Below are 23432 nucleotides of genomic sequence, written 5' to 3'. Positions count from 1 at the left end.
CAAAGAGTGGGACATGATGGAGCCACTTTCACTTTCATGTCAGGATTATCTAGTTTTATAAGTTAAAACAATCCCGAAGCTTACAGAGGTTAAGTAATCTGCACAGGTGGTACAGCTAGCTAGCGCGTAGCAGCCCGCAGTAGTGTAATCTCTAAGCTTACCCTCACAAGCGCTTGGTAATGGGTGATGTGAACAGTGCCATGGGCCACATTAGCCCTTGTGATGGAGCTGAGGCCAGTCTCCACTGTCCTAGGAACTCAGCGAGTCGGCATCAGGAGTGGGTCAGCACACAAAAGACAAGCCGCGAGGCTCTGTGCCGTCGTTAGAGGTTGATGTCAGATTTGCTCCTGAGTGTCCGGAGCAAAAAGGGAGTCACAGCCAAGTCCGCGATGACCAGCCACACCAGAGAAGCTCCTTCTCCAGAGAGACGTGGTCTTCCCTGACGTAGGGCGTGTCCCCCACGATGTCTCAGAGAGAAGAGACTGATGAGCAAACACTGATATCTGCAAACAGTTCAGGAAACACAGTCGCAAACTGCGTAAAGTTTCTTGAATTTTCCTCATTGTATGCGTGCTCAGTCGCTTCAGTTGGGTCCAACTCTTTGCGACCCTATGGACGATGGCCTGCCAGGCTCCTCTGTTCAGGGGAGTCTCCAGGCGAGAACACTGGAGTGGGTTTCCATGCCCTCCCCCAGGGGATCTTCCCGACCCAGGGATCCGTCCCATGTCCCTTGTGTCTCCTGCGTTGGCAGGCGGGTTCTTTACCACTAAACGCTGTAAAGAAACACTGTAAAGACAGTGAAGACTGGCCTCAGCTCCATCAGAAGGGCTAATGTGGCCCATGGCACTGTTAACATCACCCATTTTCAAGCGGTTGTGAGGTAAAGCGCCCCCTGGGCAGCCCTTCTTCAGCGTAGGCCAGTGGTTTAATGCCGCGTGTGTCTGGGCAGTTCTGGGACGGGCAAGGCCACGGGTGATCTCAGGGGGTTTGACTTCATGTGGGATGATTGTAGAGCATCTTGAATAACAACAGCCAAGACTATGAGACTTTGGCTTAATCTGCGCAGTGTACGTTGCCCCACTGAATCCACAAACAGCTGTCTGTGCGTTTTTAATCCCATATGCTTGGGGAGGAAAATCAAAACAAAGAACATCAGAATTTTGTTTCTGCTGGGTGATTAGATCATGCTTTATCTCTCCCTCCCCTACTTTCTTTCTGTTTTCTTATACGGTTTCCCTTTCAAAACAAGGAGCACATTTTACTTTCATACTTAACAGGAAAAAAAGCTTTCTAGGAGCTTACTTTTAATCTTCAACTTTAAACGATGGAAAAATCGAAGAAATTGATTGATCACGATGGTGATTATGGACTGTTGGCTCAGTCATGCTATCCAGGATCAGTTTAATTGAAAAATAATTTGTGCATGGTGAGGTTAATGACTTTTGTTTGTTGCTATCTCACCCGAGTTGTTTTGAGCAAGATCATTGACTATGAAAAGTATCTTTTCCTAAATTTAAATGTCCATTTTCTAGTCTTTTATATTATGTTGTAAACACGTTTGTGTGTCTGTTTTGTGTATGCTTTGTTGTTTTGGGCTCTCCCTGAGGAACTGAGGCCACAGTATAGCAGACGCAGCTGGCGTCGGACTTCAGATTCCAGTTCACTTTGCTCTTTTCTGTTGTTAGGAAGCGCATGCACGTATGCTGGTGGCTCAGTTGCTCAGGCGTGTCCAGTTCTTTGTGACCCCGACAGGCTCCTCTGTCCATGGAGTTCTCCAGGCCGGAACACTGGAGTGGGCTGCCATTTCCTTCTCCAGGGATCTTCCTGACCCAGGACTCAACGCTGGGCCTCCTGCATTGCAGCAGGTTCTTTGCTGACTGAGCTACGCACATATACTTACCGTGAAATCCTAGGACCATTTTGCTGTTGTTTGTTTTTTGGCTAGCCTCGAGGCATGTGGGGTCTTACTTTCCGGATCAGGCATTGAACCCACACCCGCTGTGTTGGAAGTGTGGAGTCTTAACCACTGGTTGTTGTTTTTCAGTCGCTCAGTTGGGTCTGACTCTTTGCGACCCCATAGACTGCAGCACTCCAGGCTTCCCTGTCCCTCACCATCTCCCAGAGTTTGCCCAAGTTCATGTCCATTGAATTGGTGATGCCATCCAGCCATCTCATTTTCTATCTTCCCCTTCTCCTCCTGCCTTCAATCTTTCCCAGCATCAGGGTCTTTTCCAATGAGTCAGCTCTTCGCATCAGGTGGCCAAAGTATTGGAGCTTCAGCTTCAGCATCAGTCATTCCAAAGAATATTCAGGGTTGATTTCCTTTAAGATTGACTGGTTTGATCTCCTTGCAGTCCAAGGGACTCTCAAGAATCTTCTCCAGTACCACAGTTCAAAAGGATCAATTCTTCAGCACTCAGCCTTCTTTATTGTCCAGCTCTTATCCACTGGACTGCCAGGGAAATCCCCTCTAGACCGTTTGTTTTATGGTATCATCCACAGATATGCACCCCTAATTAATGTATTTAATTCCCCATTTAAAGAGGCTAAGTTTCCTTGTAAGGGTAGAAAAGAATTGAGAGTCACAGACACTGACCTAAAGACGTGTTTTAAAAATGTAATATCATCAGTTCAGTCACTCAGTCATTTCTGACTCTTTGCGACCCCATGGACTGCAGCACACCAGGCTTCCCTGTCCATCACCAACTCCTGGAGCTTGCTTAAACGCACGTCCATTGAGTCGGTGATGCCATCCAACCATCTCATCCTTTGTTGTCCCCTTCTCCTCATGCCTTCAATCTTTCCCAGCAACAGGGTCTTTTTTAGTGAGTGAGTTCTTCACATCAGGTGGTGGCCAAAGTATTGGAGTTTCAGCTTCAGCATCAGTCCTTCCAATGAATAAGGACTGATTTCCTTTAGGATTAACTGGTTGGATCTCCTTGCAGTCCAAAGGACTCTCAAGAGTCTTCTCTAACACCACAGCTCAAAAGCATCACTTCTTCATCACTCAGCTTTCTTTATAGCCCAACTCTCACATCCATACATGACTACTGGAAAATCCATAGCCTTGATTCGATGGACCTTTGTTGGCAAAGTAATGTCTCTGCTTTTTAATATGCTGTCTAGGATGGTCATAGCTTTTCTTCCAAGTAATATGTCATAGGGAAGATGAAAGAAGTATTGTCATTTTCGTGACGGCCAGATGTCACATGAGCACTATAGACAAGAAGACCTCTAAGAGAACAAGAGGTCGTTTGAAGAGAGAGAACGAGTGGTCGTTCGAGAGGTCTCTTGGAAGAGAGCGCCCCCTGCTTCCTGCCCGAGGTGTGGGCCTGAGCCGGATGTGGAAGGCTGGTGCAGTGCGAGAAGGTGGAGAAGCACAGAGAACAGGTGGCATGCATGACGGCAGGTGGCGGCGTCCAGCTTGTCCTCCAGCTCCTGGCAGCCCTGTGCTCTGCTGGTGCAAGCGTGCGTGCAGACCTCGGTGTCGGTTTAGACTGAAACCTGCGCTGTCCGTCCCCACACCGACGTTGCCTGTCTTGTCTCTACACTGTGCCCAGGTGTTCATTAGTGGTGGAGAGGAGGGGCTTTGCCACTCACTCTCCATTGCCAGCAATGGAAAGGCCAGGTCCACACTCCTCCTCTGGAGGGGCTCTTTCTGCATGCCAGCCCTGTGGAGTTTCTCCCACAGACCCCCCTACCCCATGTGTCCCTCTTCTTTCAGATCCCTGCCCCTCATTTTACAGCACCCCTCTTCCCTGCGCCCCTTTCCAATTTCATACCCAAGGTCTGTAGAGTCAAAGCTATGGTTTTTCTAGTAGTCATGTACAGATGTGAGAGTTCGGCCATAAAGAAAGCTGAGCGCCAAAGAACTGATGCTTTTGAACTGTGGTGTTGGAGAAGACTCTTGAGAGTCCCTTGGACTGCAAGGAGATCCAACTGGTCCATCCGAAAGGAAATCAGTCCTGAATAGTCATTGGAAGAACTGATGCTGAAGCTGAACCTCCAATACTTTACCACCTGATGTGAATAACTGACTGATTGGAAAAGACTCTGATGCTGGGAAAGATTGAAGGCAGGAGGAGAAGGGGACGACAGGATGAGATGGCTGGATGGCATCACTGACTTAACGGACCTGAGTTTGAGTAAACTCTGGGAGTTGGTGACGGACAGGGAGGCCTGGCGTGCTGCGATTCATGGGATCAGAGTTGGAAAGGACTTGGTGACTGAACAGGAGCAACAACAGAGCACTCTCAGCTGTCATTCTGTTGAAATCCACCCTCCTTGGAACATTTAACATGCCACACCAGCATGGAGTACGGTTCGTACCTGTGAATGAGTGGTGTTCAGAGTGAGTCACCCTGGTGGAAGCTGGGCATTGGGAAGGGGGAGATTTAGGGACCAGTTTGCCTGGAAGGAATAATGAAGCTTTAAATTCCAGAATAAGGTATCAGGACCTGGCAGTATTAATGCTGAGGAACCTTTGAAGGTTTGTGAGCAGGAGATGTACTTAATAAAACAGGTGGTGATTCCTGTCCACGCCTGGTAGAAATAAGGTCCTGTTGGCTCAGATTTCTCTGTTCTGCTTGCACTCTTCCTCTTCGTTTCCCTCCCAGTGATATAGTAAAACTTGATTTCTTCCATTAAGATAGACTCTTTTCTCTTCATTCCCCTACTCTTAAGCATGTGAATGGAAGAAAATCTCAGTCCTCTGAATCTCCTTTCCCATCTGACCGTACAGCTCGCCACTGTTGATGCCGGGAAAGCCCTTCTGTCCTTACAGTGCTTTTATGTAGACACATTTTATCCTTTTTTTCCCCCTCGCATGTCCGCCAAAAATCATAATCTGAATTTTATGTCTCAAACTAAAAAGGCTTGCATTATACCTTTTAAAAGTCCACTTAATCCTTTTAAGCCCTCATTTTTAGGCATTTTCAGTCCCCGGAAAAAAATTAATATATGACTCGATGAATGGGAGCCCTACCTTTTCTACTAAATCTCAGACCAGACCTCCAGTGTAAATAACTTGGCATTTCTTTCATTCTCTCCTTCCTCTCCTGGGTTTAAGCTTGCTGTGATAGCCAAAAACGAGATGACTCCTTTTTTAAGAGGGTTTCTTTCTGCATGCTGACCCTGAAACTTAGAACTGTGAGCCACAAAAAAAAAAAAAAAGAAAGAAAGAAAGAAAAGAAAAAAGAACTGTCAAGGAAAAATGTATATGGTTTTATTGTACTTTTTTGAATATATCCACCCCTGTGGTGAAAGATGATTACCCTCCTAGGAAATTGCTTAAAAACAAAAAAGAAGAAAAGATGGCATTTCTCTATATGATATATCTCTATGACATGTATTAAGTAGCTTGGAAAGGAATGTATACATTCATGATAGAACAGGAACAGTCCTTTTGCCAAGAGCCGTTTATCAGATGGAAAGGAATGCTCTCAGAGCTGCAGAGTCTGGAAGGATTCATGAAGATCGTTGGCCCCAGTGGTCTTTCAGGCAGGATCCTCGATCCTGGGTCCTTCCTGTTGGGGCACTTCCAGGGGCTGCTGGAGAGGGAAGCCTAGGGAGCCCACCTCTTTGCAACCGGAATGCCTTGCCTTCATCTTTACACAATGGGATTACCTGGGTTTTTTTTTTGGGGGGGGGGGGATTACCTGTTTTTATAAAGAAGAACCTTTCCTACAGCTAAAAAAAAAAAAAGTCTGAGAACCACTGATAGAGTCCAAAAAAACTGTCCATTACCCACACAGTTTTTTTAAATTCATTTTTAATTGGAGTGCCCTCTGTCTTGAACCTCCTCTCTCGCCCGGCCCCATCCTGGCCCTCTGGGTGGTCAGGGCGCCAGGCTGAGCTCCCTGTGTGACAAGGCGGGCGGCTTCCCCTTCGCTCTCTGCTCCACTTACCGTCATGTGTACAGCTCAGTGCTACTCTCTCGATTGTCTCACCCCCTCCTGCCCCGGCTGTGTCCATAAGTCTGTTCTCCAAGTCTCTATTACCTGACCTAGGCAATTTTTGAACACTTTCTGGAGATTAATAATAAACACAAACACACAGGTGTACATGATCCCTATTGTTGTTGCCTTAACATGTAATTACAGCAAGGTGTTTTATGTAACTTTTATCATTAGAAAAGTCTGCACAGAAGGCTCAACCTTGTATTTGGAATTAGAAGGTTCTGAACATTCTCTCTCACTCCAGGGGTGGACACAGGTAATGCATTTACAGTTATGGCGAGTCTCTGTGAAGTGGTAATTTTAGGTTCGGATACAGTGACAGCAGGTGGAGCTCGTAGTAGAAACTGTATATCTAGGCCATTTAAAGAGCAGTAAGACGTTTAAGAATCCCATGGACGGAGGAGCCTTGTGGGCTGCGGTCCACGGCGTCGTGAAGAGTCGGACACGACTGAGTGACTTCACTTTCACTCTTCACTTTCATGCATTAGAGAAGGAAATAGCAACCCACTCCAGTGTTCTTGCCTGGAGAATCCCAGGGACGGGGGAGCCTGGTGGGCTTCCGTCTATGGGGTCGCACAGAGTCGGACACGACTGAAGCGACTTAGCAGCAGCAGCAGCAGCAGCAAGATGTTTAAAACTTTCATTAAGGTGTTTGCATCACAGAGCTGTAGGAATAACCAACCTTTCTACATTGGCCTTGGAAAGTGATCATGCTCCTGCAGCACTCAGCTGAATGGAAACTGCCCTATCCTTTCTGGAAAAGAAACTTGCATTGGCATTGAATGCATTTGCGTGTGTTGCCATTGAAGATTAATACAAGTTAAAGGCAGGGTGGGGATGAGGCCATAGGGTATGTTTATGTGGTTTGATGTTGTGTTTTTAAGTCAACATATGATCCTGTGGGAAAACAGTATGAAGGAACTGATTACATATATGGGGTTATTTGTATCTTTAGGTTCTTTCTTCTCTTTTGGCCATGCCATGAGGCTTGTGGGATCTTAGTTCCCTGATCAGGGATCCAGCCCAGGCCCCCTGCGTTAGAAGCTCGGAGTCTTAACTACGGAACTGCCAGAGAAGTCCCTGTTTCTTCTTTTCAAGTGGTAATAAGCATTGCAGTTGAAACCCACATATATTTTCTCCTAGGAAATAGTGAAGAACATTTGCTTTTTATCCCCAAGATTATGAAATAAAGACCTGACTATACAGCTCCAAATAGGGACGAGTCTTCTGAATATGTAATTTAAAAGATATTCCCGCTCATGTGCATTTTTTTCCTTGTGAATCTGTATCACATATTGAACAATGCAGTTGTGCTTTTTTTTTCTTATCATTCCCCCAAATCAGATGCAATAAGTAAAAAGCAAATATTATGCATGTATTTGCTTTCCCTCTCAATTCTGGGTTTCTAAAATGATGATTTTGCTGGCTGTGTGATTGAATAGTGACCTACTTTTTGGCATTAGTGTCCAGAGTATAAGAGCATTTAAAACACACACGTTTTAATGCTTTTTGCTGAAAACTCTAATAGAAGAAATGTCTTCTGGTGGCACTGGTGATAAAAATCCCACCTGCCGACGCAGCAGACTAAAGAGATGTGGGTTCAGTCCCTGGGTCGGGAAGATCCCGTGGAGGAGGGCATAGCAACCCACTCCAGTATTCTTGCCTGGAGAATCCCGTGGACAGAGGAGCCTGGCAGGCTATAATCCATGGGGCTGCAGAGTTGGTCATGACAGAAGTGACTTAGTATGCACGCATGATTTTATTTACTTATTCAGCATGTGAGGAGTGCTTCTACAAGCAAAATATCTTCCTAAACACTAGGGATAAATTTGACGACAGTGCTTCTCTCGGTGAGTCTGGGGTGAACATGCAGCAGGTAATCACCAGGCGGCCGATGAGAGCGGAGCTGCATCGTTGCACGGCTGAGTGCCGTGGAGGAACGCGGTCCGGAGGCGCGTTCCCGACAGTGCGCACGTACTGAGCACAGGCCAAGCACGCTGGCAGGTGCGAGGAGACGCGCCTGTTGCCCGAAGCGTCTGCTGCCACTTGTTTTTGCCTCTCACTCTTGGTCGTCTCCAAAGCATCAAGCCGCTCGCACCTCCGAATCGCCGCGGCGTCTCTCTGCCGCCCCCATCCCGCTTCCCCTTGTCTCTCCCCTCTCTTTAAGCGACTCCTCTTTAAGCGACTCCATCGGAGCTGGAACCTAGGGCTCGCCCTTGGCATGTTCTTTCGCGTGCTCCGTATCTAGCCCTCCGTCTTCTCTGCAGTGTCTGGAGCCTCCCATCGCTCCCGGTCCTGCTGCCAGCGCCCTCCTGACCACCGTCGGGCCAGTAGGAGCCTGACCAGCCTCCTTTGCTCTATCTCGCTTCCTCCCTAGTCCTTTTTCAAAACACTAGCCAGAGGGATCTTTCCATGATCTTTCTAAAGTAGATCTTGTCCCTTCTCAATCCAGACTTCTTACTTGACTTCCTATTGCAACCGAAATAAAAACTACATTATTTCCTGTTCCAGCCCCTCCCTCCCTTCCCAGCCCTGTCTTCACCCCTGCCAAGCCACAGGGGCCTCTTCCTTTCCCCCACTTCCTGCCCCGTGGCGGGCACGTGCTCATTCCACCGCACAGAGTGCTCTTCTTCTGAGGCTTTAGCCGGTTGGTACCTTCTCACCATTTAGGTATTCAGTTCAGTTCAGTTCAGTTGCTCAGTCGTATCCGACTCTTTGCGACCCCATGGACTGCAGCACACCAGGCCTCCCTGTCCATCACCAACTCCCGGAGTTTACCCAAACTCATGTCCATTGAGTCAGTGACGCCATCCAACCATCTCATCCTCTGTTGTCCCCTTCTCCTCCTGCCCCCAATCCCTCCCAGCATCAGGGTCTTTTCAAATGAGTCAGCTCTTCACATCAGGTGGCCAAAGTATTGGAGTTTCCTTTAGGTCTTAGCCTTGGTGTTACCTCCTCTGAGAGATCTCTTCTTCACCAGAATCCACTCTACAGGAGGATTTCTTTTTGTTTGTTTGTTTTCATGGTAATAGTCATTTATTGATATCAATTATTTCAGTTCCTGTTTTATCATTTGGTATACAGTTTAAAGGCTTTTAAAGGCAACCAACTCCAGTATTCTTGCCTGGAGAATCCCATGGATAGAGCGGTCTGGCGGGCTACAACAGTCCATGGGGTCACAAAGAGTCGGACACGACTGAGTGACACACACACACACACACACACACACACACACACACTTAAGTAAGGGAGGAAATTGATTTTCTTGTACTTTTTTACTCACTTTTCACTGGAGTGTGACTGCTTTACAGCATTTGTTGCTTCCTGCTGTGAGTGAACCAGCTCCAAGTGCACCTCTGGCCCCTCCCTCGTGAGCGTCCCTTTCCCCAGCCGCGATCTGCCCGACAGGAGGGCTTCTGTGACGTGTTCACGCCCTCCTGTCATTCCCCTCTTTGCACAAGTCATGGTTTGCAATTATTTACACATTTGTAATTGAACCTACATAGTCTCTGTCTCCGCCAATAGACCAGTGGCTTCCTTGGCACAGGAAATCTGTATTTTCTCTTTCCCCTTCTGTTTCCAGAGCTTAACACAGTGCCTGGCACACAGTCAGTCCTATAAAAGGGTCATTTAAACACATGGATTGGCTTTTTTTTTTAATTTTGATGTGGACCATGTTTTAAGTCTTTATTGAATTTGTTACTGTTTTGCTTCTGTTTTACGTGTTGGTTTTTTGGCCTCGAGGAACGTGGGGTCTTGGTTCCTGACCAGGGATCAAACCTGACCCCTGACACTGGAAGTCCCAACCATCGGCCCACCAGGGAAGCCCCCAAGACAGACCTTTTCAAATTCTACATCTTTAACTGCAAATAAGAAAACTATGGAAAATTTAGAAAACTATTTTCTACTTAAAAAAAAAAATTGAAACCATTTTGGGACCTGTATGTAGCTCAGTATACCTCACCAAAAGGAAAAGGGTGCAAGTCCTTAAAAATTAGCATGTGGTTACTGTGTGATTTGGGGCTATTTTTAAAATGGAAGTCCTGACTTATAAAAACAAACTGCTCTTTTTATATATTTAGGGCTCAGTTCACTAAAACGTTTAAATTCTTGGCTTCACTCTTTAAGCCTACTACAAAGATCACATTAGAATTCATTTTAATAGACATCATGAGCGCAGTATCCAATCTCCTGTGATCATGCTGGGCTCTTTTATTATGAGAATCGCAGGGAGCAGAGCCCGAGGCTGCAGAACACTCATGGGGTGTCCCTAAGGCTGGGGACACTGCCAGCTCTATTGTTTATGGAATGTTCGCTCCACCTCTATCTGCGGTGTGCGATTGGTGTTGACTTTTGAGAAACTCCGTCTTCGCCCCGCTCTCCCAGCTGGAGAAAAACCTGTCGTAATGACATCTGGCTAGGAAAAAAGGGATCAAAGACACCCGTGGAAAGAGGAATTAGGAGACCTTCTGTTATCAGTGGTTTTAGCCCTGTCCTTCAGATCCGTCAGAGGGAAGACTGTCACACCTTTCACAGCCAACATCTCTGCTCCCAGAGGCGGCTCGGGGCTCCTGAAGTGTCCACCATGTTTGCGGTTAGTTGCTAATATGGGGCCGACTTGGCTTTTAACAAAGTGCCTCTTCAGCTTTAGAGATGTGTATGAATGAATACTGCTTACCAAAATCAAGATAACATTTGTGGGCGATAGTATCACTTTCCATTGATGTTGACAGCTCAGCTGGTAAAGAATCTGCCTGCAATACAGGAAGACCCAGGTTCAATTCCTAGGTCGGGAAGATTCCCCTGGGGAAGGGATAGGCTACCCACTCCAGAATTCTTGGGCTTCCCTGGTGACTCAGCTGGTCAAGAATCCACCTGCAATGTGGGAGACCTGGTTCGATCCCTGGGTTGGGAAGATCCCCTGGAGAAGGGAAAGGCTACCCACTCCAGTATTCTGGCCTGGAGAATTCCATGAACTACAGTCCATGGGGTCACAAAGAGTCGGACACGACTGAGCCGCTTTCACTTTCACTTTTTTGTTAAAGAGGAAGACAGTCATTTTTGGTAAACTTTTTTCCAATTTTTAGGGATACGACTTAAGGAGTTTTTAGACATCGTAAGGAAAAAGAAGGAAGCTCAACTATATCGCAATGAAGTAAGACACATCTTCACGGCTTTTGACAGGCACTGTAAGTATCTTTAAAGTGTTTGGATATAAACAATTGTTATTAAGGAACTGTGGATGGGAACATATACTCAGTTAGTATTGGGCTGGTCAAGAAGTTCGTTCAAGTTTTTCCATAACATCTTAGAGAACCCAACTAACTTTTTGGCCAACCCAATAAAATACTATACTTGGAAGGCTATTTTCCTATATTCATTAGCTGTTACGGTCGATGTTGGTGTACATTTTTTTCCCTCCATCACAGCCTTAACTCTTGACCTTTACAGTGGATGAAACAGCATCGCAGTAACCTGACTGTACTTAGATTTGCTTACATTTTAATGGGGACACAGAAGGGCTGGCCATGTGCGAATACAGGTGAAGAGCGACTTAGGGAAGCTTGGGAGCCCACAGGGCCTTTTTTTCTGACTCCTCCTTTGACCCACACGTGATGGAGGAATTGTTTTCCCACGCTGGGGTAGCCCACAAGAGTGGCTTTGGACCCACTCCTCACGGAACACAGGGTTGAAAGACTTGTGGGGTCCAGGTTCAGTATTTTGGCTTCTGTAATGGTTTTCCTCTAAAGAAGAATGTAGTCCTAAAACCAAGCAAGAAAAAAAAAAAATGTGCGTTTTGAAGAATGAGTTATTTTGGCAATTCGCAGCGAGCGGAGCCCACTGCCGTTAGCGCACGATGTCTCTTAGTCCTCCCCCTGGGACTCAGGCAGTCGGCAGGGGAGGGGCTGGAAGAAAGCTTCGGGAGCACCTGGGGCCGTACTGTATCACTAGAGTAATACCAGAGCAATCCGGTAATCCAGTGAGGCAGTCTCAGATTACCCTACATGTAAAATCAACTGTAGACTACTGCTTTCCTCCTGGTTAAATATTAAAGTCTCAGGCAGATATTATGGCTGAAATAGCAGTTCACAGGACTTTTAGTGGTGCATGAATGTTATGTCTTCTGCTTTCAAACAGACCGTGGATATTTAACTCTGGAAGATTTCAAGAAAGCGTTTAAGCAGGTGGCTCCCAAGTTATCAGAAAGGATTATCCTCGAGGTATTCAGGTAAGGCATCGGTCTTTATGCATACACGCCCTTGTTTTACCGTTGGCTTGTGCAAGTTTTCGGTTTCACGGAGAACGCTCATTTATGGTTATTTTTCACTAGTGGATGGTTTCATCTCACAGGATAGTGTCATGGTCCAGCGGAGAATTTTATAGTTAGCTGTCAGTCCATCCACAGCCTTGGCAGTGAGCCCTGAAGTGGGTGCAGTGCTTGCATACCAGGAAGGTGCAAAAATCATTTGTTCGTAGGGGTGGAGAGAAGCAGAGAGAAAGTAGAGCTTCTTTGTGCAGTGACGTGTTGGCCAGACCTGCCCCCTCAAAGCTCCGTTAATATTACCATGGATGCTGGCGTTCTCCTGTGGCCTGCATTTCATCAGACGCGGGTTGCAGCCTGTGCGCCGTGTGGAGAGTAGAGCTGGGTTAATCGGTGGCAGCCCCTCCTTCGTTTGTGTTCAAAGTGGTAGACCCAGGCTGCAGTTCACACACACCCGAGAGAGGAGACGTAAAGACTGTATTCACACTGTCTCTATAAACTAATCCTGACAAAACGGGCAGATGCTTAAAAGCAGTTTCTGTCAGGAGACTGCAGATGGAAAGGAGTGTAAGCCGTGTCAGCACACGCTGCTGTGAGAACTGACACAGCTGCCTCTGTTCAGACTGCTAACACGAGCTCCTCATCAACCTGTTGCCAAGGGTGTTAGTTAGGGTTCAGTCCAGCACCAAAAGCCAGAAAACTCAAAATAACAAAGCTCGCAAAAGACAGCCAGTCCAGGGCTGATCTGAGGGCAGCACAGTGGTGAAGAACCCAGATTCCTGCCCTTTTATTCTGGCTGCCTCAGCACCTGGCCTCTCCCTCCTGCTTCCAGATGGCTGCCGAAGTTCCAGCCATCACACCTGAGTTCCAAATAGGTAGGCAGAAAGATAGGCCCCTCTTTTTAAGGCTATCCATTGTTTCTTCATACATCCCTGTGACCGAAGCTAAGTTCCAAGGCCATGAGTAGCTATAAGGCAGAGGTGGGTCTGGAAAATGTAGTCTCTGCTTTGGGCAGTCGTGTGAGCTCAAATGGAATTTCTGCTATGAGGAAGAAAGAGAGAAGAGACACTGGTGGACATCTGGCAGGTGTTCCCATTTGGATTAAAGTAATTTCATGAAATCTGACCAGAAGCCAGTCCTCAGTAGAAATTATCAAGCAGGTTATTTGAAGTAAGAATCTACACTCACTGCCATCAATAGTGACATATATGAAATTCCTTTGCTGCGTCATTTGCAAGCAGATTACTGAGCAAGGTATTGAAGAGCAAAGGAGTTCAAGCCAGGTGCAGACAAGGTGCCCCAAGCCAGTATGACGCAGTTTACTCCAGAATTTCATGGCCTTTCAGATGCTGTGGTATCTGTGTGTGCGTTCTGGGATGAGTAATGAGACTCAGGGTATTTCTGCCACACGGTGGTGCTTTTTCACAAAAAGAATGAAGAATTACTTCATTTTACTTTTACAAAAAGACAGGTGTCCACATTTGCTGACCTTTGGGTGTTGAACGGTTTTAGGAGCTGTCTCCTCGTGCTACAAATGTAATTTTGAAAAATCCACTTAAGTACAGCCTTTCAAGGTAGAAGACGTGTTTTAACAGTGAATGGGAAAGTAACTGCTTCTCCAAAGAAACCTATGCTATAGGGAGAACATTTTTGAGAATGGGTGTTTGGAAATGTGATTCTATTTTTAAAAATATGTGTCACCCACTAAAACCTTTATATTTGCATGCTCAATAAGTCGGAAACAGAGTATTCTAATCTGTGGAAAAAAGGAAGCATTGTGATTGGACAGCACAATTTTTTAAAAGTATCAGTGTAAAAATTTAATAGTTTTGATAAGTTAGGAGCAACTAATTGAAATCAGGAGAGATGAATATTTATGAGCTGAATCTCAATTACCAATACCAAGAAAATGGTTAACAAAATAAAACAAACCCCTTAAGTTTTTTTATAATCAGAGGATAGAATTAAAAACTGAGAGATTCAGTGTCACGATGCCCATTTCCTGTTTAGATCTGTCTAACTAAGACCTAGTATTAAAACAAGTTGAACTTGGGATTTCCCTGGTGGTTCCGTGGTTAAGAATCCGCCTTGCGGTGCAGGGGCCATAGGTTTGATTCCTCGTTGGGGAGCTGACGTCCCGTATGCCGTGGAGCAACTAAGCCTGTGCTCCTCAACCACTGAGCCTCTGAGCCGCAACCAGAGACAGTGTGTGTGCGCCTCAAAAGACCCGCGTGCCGAAGCGAAGACCCAACACAGCCAAATAAATAATAAATAAAGTATTAAAAAAAACTGGAATCACTCAGTCACAAAGAATTCAACCGAGATGTTCAGAAATCATAAATTATGTGAAAATCACATTGTTCTTGTTAAATGTTCTTAATTTTGAGTGATGGCAAAAACTCATTTGCCATGAATAAGTGAAATATTTTTATCTTTTTTTTACAAATTTCTGTATTTTATAACGAACATAAAGTATGAATATTGTAGCACATGTCCACATCATCTAAGCATAAACATGTACTCATGCCCACAAATCCTGTACTTCCTAGGATGATGGTCAGAGTTTAGAGACCACTGCAGTTAACAACTGAACAAGGCCTTGTAGTTAACCGAACCCAGCCTGCTTAAAGTCACGTTTGTAATATTATTTATAGCACCACATCCCCTGAAGCAGGATTATTGATACACGATAAGAATTAAATGAAATCATGACAGCAAAAGAGAGAAAGATGTTTCCTCGGTGTGTAAGCTGAAGTTGGCTGGAGGAACAGAGCTGTCTGACTTCCACACGTCTCTACTTCAGGGAGGCAAATAGTTTTCAAGAGAAGGGAAAAGAAGAGCAGCTGCCGGGGTGTCCGTGGTGCGAAAGACGTCACATTTCTAGGGCTGGGCGCTGTGAGAAGCCTGAACGGCTCTGACTCAGGTGCCCCGCGTGAGTGCGGTTCAGGCCCAGGTTCCCCGTTGGGCAGGGGAGAGCGGATGTCTGAAGACCTCCGTAGGGAGGCAGCCCGAGACGGGGCTTCCGGTTAGACCAGCCGCCTGCGGTTTGAAGGATGAAAGAAGATGCCACAACCTTCAACTCTTCGATTGCCAAGTTCTTCCCCAGGAGACTTCCGAAGACCAGGAGGAGCCTCTCTCAGAAGTGCTTGCCCCCATGACACTTCGCTTTGTGAGAGAAGCCGGTACCTGTTTTCTCTGGCTTGCGTGGTTTACCCCGTCTCTCGACATATTTTCAACAGCATCTGTTCTCCTTTGTTCTGTGTCCATTGTGGTCTTTTTTTTTTTTTTCCCTGTTAGGCTTTATTTTCCCATTATGCTTCTTTCTTGGGCTATATACCTGCTGAAGTTTCGTTTCATTTTGTTATTTTGCTGTATCTTGTTATTTTATAGCGTCTCCTCTAAGCTTTTCTGTATCTGCTTTCATCTCTTGTTTTATGGAATTGTTGGCTTTTATTGAGGGAAGCAGTTTTGAGGTTTTACTTTTAATGGTTGATTGCTTGGGGGCTGCTAATTATAGCTTTTTTCTTATAAATTAAGAAGGGAAGTTTTCTACCAAGGGAAAGATTTTGAGTTGTATTTCTGTCTTAAACCAAGAGGTGATATCTTGTGTAAACACACACACACACAGACTCACACAAAGAGTGCTGCTTTGTATCACCTCTAAAGATATCGTAAATGCTTACGATTGGGATTTCAGATTTTAGGGGGACCGCCCTGGCGGTGCGGTGGCTGACTCCACGTCCCATTCAGGGGACCTGGGTTTGATCCCTGGTCAGGGAACTAGACCCCACATGCTGCAACTGAGAGTCTGCTGCAGCTGAAGATCCCACCTGCCACAGCACAGGCCTGGTGCAGCAAAAAAAGAAAAGCCCGAGCTTCCTTCAGCGTTTGAATCTTACAACTTTGCTTTTCACTTAGAGAGATCATACAATCATGACTTGTATGCCTGTGTACTAAAATAGCTAAAGCTATATCTTAGATGATGTTTCATTATTATTATTATTAAGAAATTCTTAGGAAATTCTGTCCTTGAAGAACTCCTTTGTTCCCCTACCCACTGCAAATGGCAGAAGTTTAAGAGGCATGAGACCTGTTGTTGTTCACTCGGTAAGTTGTGTCTGACTCTTTGCAACCCATGGACTGCAGCACGCCAGGCCTCTCTGTCCTTCACCAACTCCCGGAGCTTACTCAAACTCACGTCCATTGAGTCAGTGATGCCATCCAACCATCTCATCCTCTGTAATCCCCTTCTCTTCCTGCCTTCAATCTTTTCCAGCATCAGGCTCTTTTCCAGTGAGTCAGTTCTTCGCATCAGATGGCCAAAGTATTGGAGTTCCAGCTTCAGCGTCAGTCCTTCCAGTGAACACTCAGGGTTGGTTTCCTTAGGATGGACTGGTTGGATCTCCGTGCTGTCCAAGGAACCCTCAAGAGTGTTTGCCAACACCACTGTTCAAAGGCATCAGTTCTCACCTCTCAGCCTTTCTGGCCCAACGCTCACACTCATACATGATTACTGAAAAACCGTAGCTTTGACTAGACACACCTTCGTTGAGGTTTGTCATAGCTTTTCTTCCAAGGAGCGAGTGTCTTTTAATTTTGTGGCTGCAGTCAGCGTTCGCAGCCCCCCAAAATAAAAGCTGCCACTCTTTCCACTTTTTCTCCATCTATTTGCCATGAACTGAGTAGTACTATTTGTCCAATGAAATAAATCTGAGATAATAGGCTGTTTCTAGCACTGCATGTTTAAAACAAAAAAAATCTTTTTTCCTTAATACTAATAGACCTTAATGAAAACTTTGTAGTGCTTTTTAAAAAAAAAACAAAAACACATTCAAAGCCCTTTAGTGACTCTAAAGAGTAAGTTAAAACTGTTTAACCTGGCTGTCCAACATCTGGTCCCCTTTCCAAACTCATCTTTCATTCATCATCCCAAATTCCTCTGTTTCTTTGGGCGTAACACTTGTTCCTTTCGATGTGTGATGTGTGTTTTTACCTCATTCTGTTGCCCTTGCTGGCAATACCTTTCTCTACTTCTCACCTGACCAAATTGGACCCGTCTTTCAAGGCCTTGCTCAGTAAATACACACACCCAGAAAAAGCCTTTTTTTGTTTACATTGGGCAGTCTTCGCTCCTTTCTTTGAATTTTGATAGATGGTTGTGTAATTTTTTTAATCACGTGATAAAAATACAGTGTTCACAATTATCTCCGTAAAGCTCTTTGAGTTTGCAAATTTCTCTGTCACTTCCACTGTTCTCCCTATGTTGCCTGCCTTGTGCATTCTAGTTACTTAATAATTGGTGGTTTGTTGGCACTTACTCCAGATACCCACTAACAGAAAAATCCTCACTTGCCATCTTCTTTATGGTTTAATTTATTTCTCATAATCTAGCAAAGAGTCCTCTCAAGTGCAGTCAGGAGCTTTATAACCACATATGGCTTTGCCTTCCATTTTTCTCATTCTACCTGTGACTTTTATGAATTAACCTCGGATGGCCTCTGTCTGCTGTTTCTTGAGAGGCATTTTCAGTTCCTGATTTAGCCCCAGCTGTTAACAGGGAGCTGGCTTAACGTTCTCTCTTGACTTTACCCCCCACCGATGCCCGTGATGTTTCCGGCTGGTGTGTTTCTCTGTGTGGGTATCTCTGCCTCTCCATGCCCAGGAGCCTCCTCCATCTCATTGTAAGCATCGAGATTTGTACTTGCCCACCACCTGTCGTTTGGCAAAAAGCTCTGGGAAGCTTCTTCGGTTTTCCAGCCATGAAATGAAGCATGGTTGGTCAGAAGGCCCACCAGCGTCCAAGATTTTGAGTGCAGGTGGAATGCCAGGTAGTAATGTCAGGCAGAAATACCGAGGCACCAAAGTGCTTTTCAGTCACAGCCGGAGACCCTTAGAGAGGCATCTGGTAGTTTGGGTCTAAGATTCATTCTTCATACTGTGTGGGGAAGGTCAAAAAGCATAGACTATCCAGCTCTCCTTTTGGGAGCATTAAAACTTGGCTGGATAACAAGAGCATCACGACCTGCTGGAGAACGTATTTCAGTGGCAGTGTATCATGGAGTACGGGCTTAAGAATGCCATTTTATTTATTTATTTTTTTAAGATTTTTTCTAATGTGGGCTGTTTTTAAAGTCTTTATCACCTGTGTTACAATGATGCCTCTCTGTTATATCTTACTTTACTGGCCACAAGGCATGTGGGATCTTAACTCCCCGACCAGGGGTCGAACCCACACCCCCTGCCCTGGAAGGCGAAGTCGTAACCACTGGGAGCCAGGGCAGTCCCAGGAAGGCAGTCTCTGAAGGGAGTGGTGGGCACCTTCCCGTGTGCGCCCTAGGTCACAGCCGTGGGGCCTCCTGAGCCGGGGCAGTCCCAGGAAGGCAGTCTCTGAAGGGAGTGATGGGCACCTTCCCATGCACGCCCCAGGTCACAGCCGTGGGGCCTCCTGAGACAGGGCAGTCCCAGGAAGGCAGTCTCTGAAGGGGGTGATGGGCACCTTCCTGTGTGCGCCCCAGGTCACGGCCGTGGGGCCTCCTGAGCCAGGGCAGTCCCAAGAAGGCAGTCTCTGAAGGGAGTGGTGGGCACCTTCCCGTGTGCGCCCCAGGTCACAGCCGTGGGGCTTCCTGAGCCAGGGCAGTCCCAGGAAGGCAGTCTCTGAAGGGGGTGATGGGCACCTTCCCGTGTACGCCCTAGGTCACAGCCATGGGAGGAGAAAGGGGCCTCCTGAGCCAGGGTGAAGTGAGCTAACGGGCCTAACGGGAGAGTCTTAGAGAGCCAAGGAGCTCAGGGGGTAGTGACGTAGGATAGTGTGTATTTAAGAAAAAAAGATCGCATATGTTTTTTCAAATCGTTGCACCTCTTCTAAAGTATTATTCCTCACCGTGATCTTTCGTTTCCTATACTTCCTTTTTGTCGGCAGCTGACTTGTCGGTATCGTTTTCTCAGACAGTCTCTCTCTAAAGTTCCCCTGTCATTATTCCATGCATCAGAATGACTTATAAATGTGCTCAGGTGGCTTCCCCAAGATCACAGGTATCAGTAGTCATCTCCTGCTTTGATGAATGTGATTGTCGATCTGCAGTAGCCCCGTACTTTTGTGTATAGAAAAGTTAAACAACGCTAGAAATCACATCTCATTCCTCGTTAACTATACATAGACAGCTGTCGCCAGCCATCCCTGGTGTGTGAGTGTGATGACCAAATAACTAGACTTCTTGAGTTTCCAGGCTTTATTTCATGAGTTTTTGCATCTTCTCTGCAATGATAATGCCTTGGGTTTTCTTTCAGTTTTTCTGGTTTCAGAATTTTACTGTCAGAGATTCCGTTTTCTGATGATTTTGTTGCACATGATCACTGAATGGGGAAATGAATACGTATAATTATTCAAACTGACCTGAGTTTGTTCTCCCTGGGGACTTTCACATGTAATATGGTAAATACAACTTCACTTTAAAAATCCAGGGGGCTTCCCTGGTGGGGAAGAATCCACTTTCTAACACTGGGGCTTTGGGTTCCATCCCTGGTCAGGGAGCTAGGATCCCACGTGCCTTAGGGACAGCTCAGTCCGCAAACTGCGAGCCTGTGCAGTTAGGAGCTGGTGCATGGCAGCGAAGAGCCTGTGTGCTGCAACCAAGACTCAGTGAAACCAAGAATAAATAAATAAAATTTAAAGTGAATGCAAAATCCAGCTAGAGAAATATTTATATGCTAATTGTTTTAAGAAAATGTCAGTTTTCCCAGGGGGTTCTTGGCTGATTTTGCTTCATGAACAAAAATCATACCCTTGCATTTGAAGATGCTCTCTTTTTACCAGTAACTTTGAGAATTGGTGATGCTGGTGATGCAGGAACTGATGCCCAGAAACAGGACCAGGAAACCAGTGGAGAAGAGCGATGACTTCATTGCATAGATTTTCAAGTAGAAGGTGTTGGTTTGGTTTCTTCAATTAAGCTGATTAGTTCATGTTATAAGGATGTACTATTTGATTGGAAGGAACATTTAATCTCTTTCACATTCTGGATATCCAGATTCTGTAGCCCTCTCTCATGTTAAACCCATCCAGATGCAAATCCTGCTCTTCCTTCCAGGCCCAGATGTTAAGCTATTTCTTATCTTGAAACCTGACCCCACCAACAGCCTACCCACCACCTCTTAACCCAGGAAAGAATTTGTCTCCTTTTCTCATTGGAGTATAATAGCTTTATAACGTTGAGTTACTTTCTGCTGTACAGTGAAGTAGCTCAGTTATATGTGTACATGTATCCCTTCCCTCTTGGACCTGCCCCCATCACCGCACCTCCCACCCTGCCGGTACCTCTGGGTCATCGCAGAGCACGAAGCTGAGCTCCCTGTGCTAAACTGCAGGTTCTCCTTGGCTACCTGATTTACACGTGGTCATGCATTTGCTTCCCTGGTGGCTCAGATGGTGAAGGATCTGCCTGCAACACAGGAAACCTGGGTTCGATCCCTGGGTTGGGAATATCCCCTGGAGAAGAAACTGGCAACCTGATCCAGTGCTCCTGCCTGGAGACTCCCGTGGACAGAGGGGCCTGGAGGGCTGCTGCAGGTCATGGGGTCACAGAGAGTCGGACACGACCGAGCGGCTGGCACACACACAGTGTATGTTTGTCAAACCTAATCTCCCAATTCATCCCACCCTCCTCTTACCTCTGTGTCTCTACGTCTGCATCTCTATTCCTTCCCAGAAACTAGTTCAACTGTACCATCTTTCTAGATTCCACATGCATGCGCTAATATGCATAAACAGCCTAAGTGTCCATCAACAAATGAATGGATAAAGAAGATGTGGTACATATATACAATGAAATATTATTCAGCCATAAAAAGGAATGAAGCTGAGTCATTTGTAGAGATGTGGGTGGACCTAGAGCCTGTCTCACGAGTGAAGTGGATCAGAAGAACAAATATCATGTATTAACATGTGTATGTCTCCTGCTTGAAATTCCTGATCTGTCATAAGTGTCTTCTTTATGCTTACACACAGGTATTTGCACGCATCAGCTATACCCAGGTTTAGAAAGTGAGCTTGATACGAACAGGCACAGGTGGGGTGTACAGCCTCACACTCGCAGAGCACGTTTCGTGCACGTCAAGGAGGTGACTAGACGATGTAAATGAGTGGCTTATGTAGCGAACACACTTTTCATTCTGCCTTTTTGTTTTATGCACTGAATGCCTCCCCAGTGTTACATCAAGCCCGCGTGTTGTAGATAGCTCCAGGGCTGGGGTCAGGACCCTGGACAGACCGCGGAGTGCGGCCAGCGCCAGGCCAGGGGAGCAGAAGACTCGAGTCTCGTCCCGCTCCGCCTCTTGCCCCTCCTTCCACAAGTCGCGGAAGCTCTCTGGCCTGTTCCCTCTGCGTCTCCGCCCGGAGGGGGCTGTGCTTAACGTGCTGGCAGCTCTTCTTCTCGTTCCAGAACCTGCCGGTGGAGTTATCCATCATGGAGGGTGGCATGCCATCTCCTTGATTTTCCCTGCATATCCCAGACAGCATTCAGAGTCCACCACTGCGTGAATACAGATGTGGTCTGTCAGTGTGACAAAGACTGCTCTCGAGAGAAAATTACTGGGCTTGACAGCTCGCCAAGCCTGGGCTTAGTTTTTGAGATGTCAGTATAACAAGTGTTACGGTCAGCGTTTCCAATTGCTCATCTACATATATGGTTGAATACACTGTTCTTGCTGTAATGGCATGAGGGCTGTTTTTCTTTTAATCCAACTGTCACATGCAAAACTGCTGCCACGGTTTCTTTCTTACGACCGAACGTTGCTAACCCTCTCGGTCATCCTTGAAGTTAGTGATAGGCGCATCTCGTGAATGTATTCATGCTATTTCCTCCATAGAAAGAAGAATCCCTCTCTTACATTTTTCTTTTGTAATAGACGGCTAACTTCTGGGTGAGAATGACGGCTAACTTCTGGGTGAGGATTTTGACAATTCTGTGTGTTGCATTATAAGAAAAACTTGTATTTAATAATCTACATTTTACGGGAAATATTTAAATTAACATTGTTTAAGATGTCCTCAAAAGGGACTTCCCTGGTGATCCAGTGACTAGCACTCCGTGCTCCCAGTGCAAGGGGGCGGGTTCAATCCCTGGTTGGGGAACTAGATCCCACATGCCACCCCTAAAAAAATAATAATAATACAAACGTGCCACAGTGAAGCTCAAAGATCTCGTGTGCTGCAGCTGAGACCTGGCACAGCCCAGTAAATAAGTAAAAAAAGATGGCACCAATTAAAAAGGCTCAGAATTAAGAGTTTCACTTCAGAGTTTCAGTTGTCCCCCTTAGAGATAGCCTTAAAAATCAAGACCAAAGGTTTCTAATACTATGTTTTCAACTACGGCAAGCATGCCTGTGTGTTTGTGGCCTCATAGAGGACATCTAGCCATCTTGTCCACCTGCACCCTACCCAGGCCTCCTCTCCCATCAGGCCGCCCTGAGGAGACACATCCTTGCCACTCAGAGCTGCAGAGACCAGCCGCATCAGGACGAGGCAGCTTATTGGCAGGGCCCTATCTCAGGCTTGACTCCAAATGTACTGAGTCAGATGTGTTTATGTTACCATGATCTCTGGGGGATCCATATGCATATTAACGTTGGAAAATCCCTGGTCCACCCTCCTCATTCCACTTTGAAATGAGAGTAAATTAGCATTACTGTTGAATGTTACCTCCTGACTTCAGTAACTTTTCACCCCCTGCCAGGTAACACCCCGACTCCTCAGCCTGACATGTGGGTCCTCCCCGTCCCAGGTCCCAGAGCTGACAGGTGACCCCTGACCCCTCAGCCTGACTCGAGGGTCCTCCTGCTCCCGGACCTGCCAGGTAACACCCGACCCCTCAGCCTGACATGCGGGTCCTCCTCCCAGCTCCCAGACCTGGCGTGACCAAATCAAAGACTCCGTCCCGCGGTTCTGATTTGCTCGCAGTATCCCAATCCAGGCTCGTCTCATCCCCTGCTCTCTCCTCTCCTCCTCCGACCTCTCCATCTTCCCCTCCCCTCCACGTGTCTGAACAGCATCCATTCCTACAGACTTAGCTGAACTCTGTCTTCTGTGGCGCCTGCCCTGGCCAGTTCAGCCCACAAGATTTCTTGTTTCTTCCTTAGAGCTCCTGTCACTTGTCCCAGTGATGCATCTAGTAATAAACGGTCACACTGGCAGCTGCTGTTGTGGGGTGTTTCCTGTG

General features: G+C 46.3%; 1 protein-coding gene across 14 annotated transcripts in view; it reads left to right on the top strand.

Moving 5' to 3' along the window:
- EFCAB11 (EF-hand calcium binding domain 11) overlaps nucleotides 1-23432 on the top strand; it is a 169615-nt gene that overhangs the window by 14816 nt on the left and 131367 nt on the right. For 10 of the 14 annotated variants that reach the window (XM_061429683.1, XM_061429691.1, XM_061429688.1 and 7 more), the window contains exons 4-5: nucleotides 11045-11146; nucleotides 12096-12186. In XM_061429683.1, the coding sequence (XP_061285667.1) occupies nucleotides 11045-11146; nucleotides 12096-12186 (193 nt within the window). The other 4 variants (XM_061429682.1, XM_061429684.1, XM_061429690.1 and 1 more) reach the window with 4 other exon arrangements.

This window comes from Bos javanicus, chromosome 10, assembly GCF_032452875.1.
Source record: "Bos javanicus breed banteng chromosome 10, ARS-OSU_banteng_1.0, whole genome shotgun sequence".
In the NCBI taxonomy this organism is placed as follows: Eukaryota; Metazoa; Chordata; class Mammalia; order Artiodactyla; family Bovidae; genus Bos; species Bos javanicus.
Note: the sequence above shows the minus strand (reverse complement) of the source record. Positions and strands in the feature narration are given on the sequence as shown.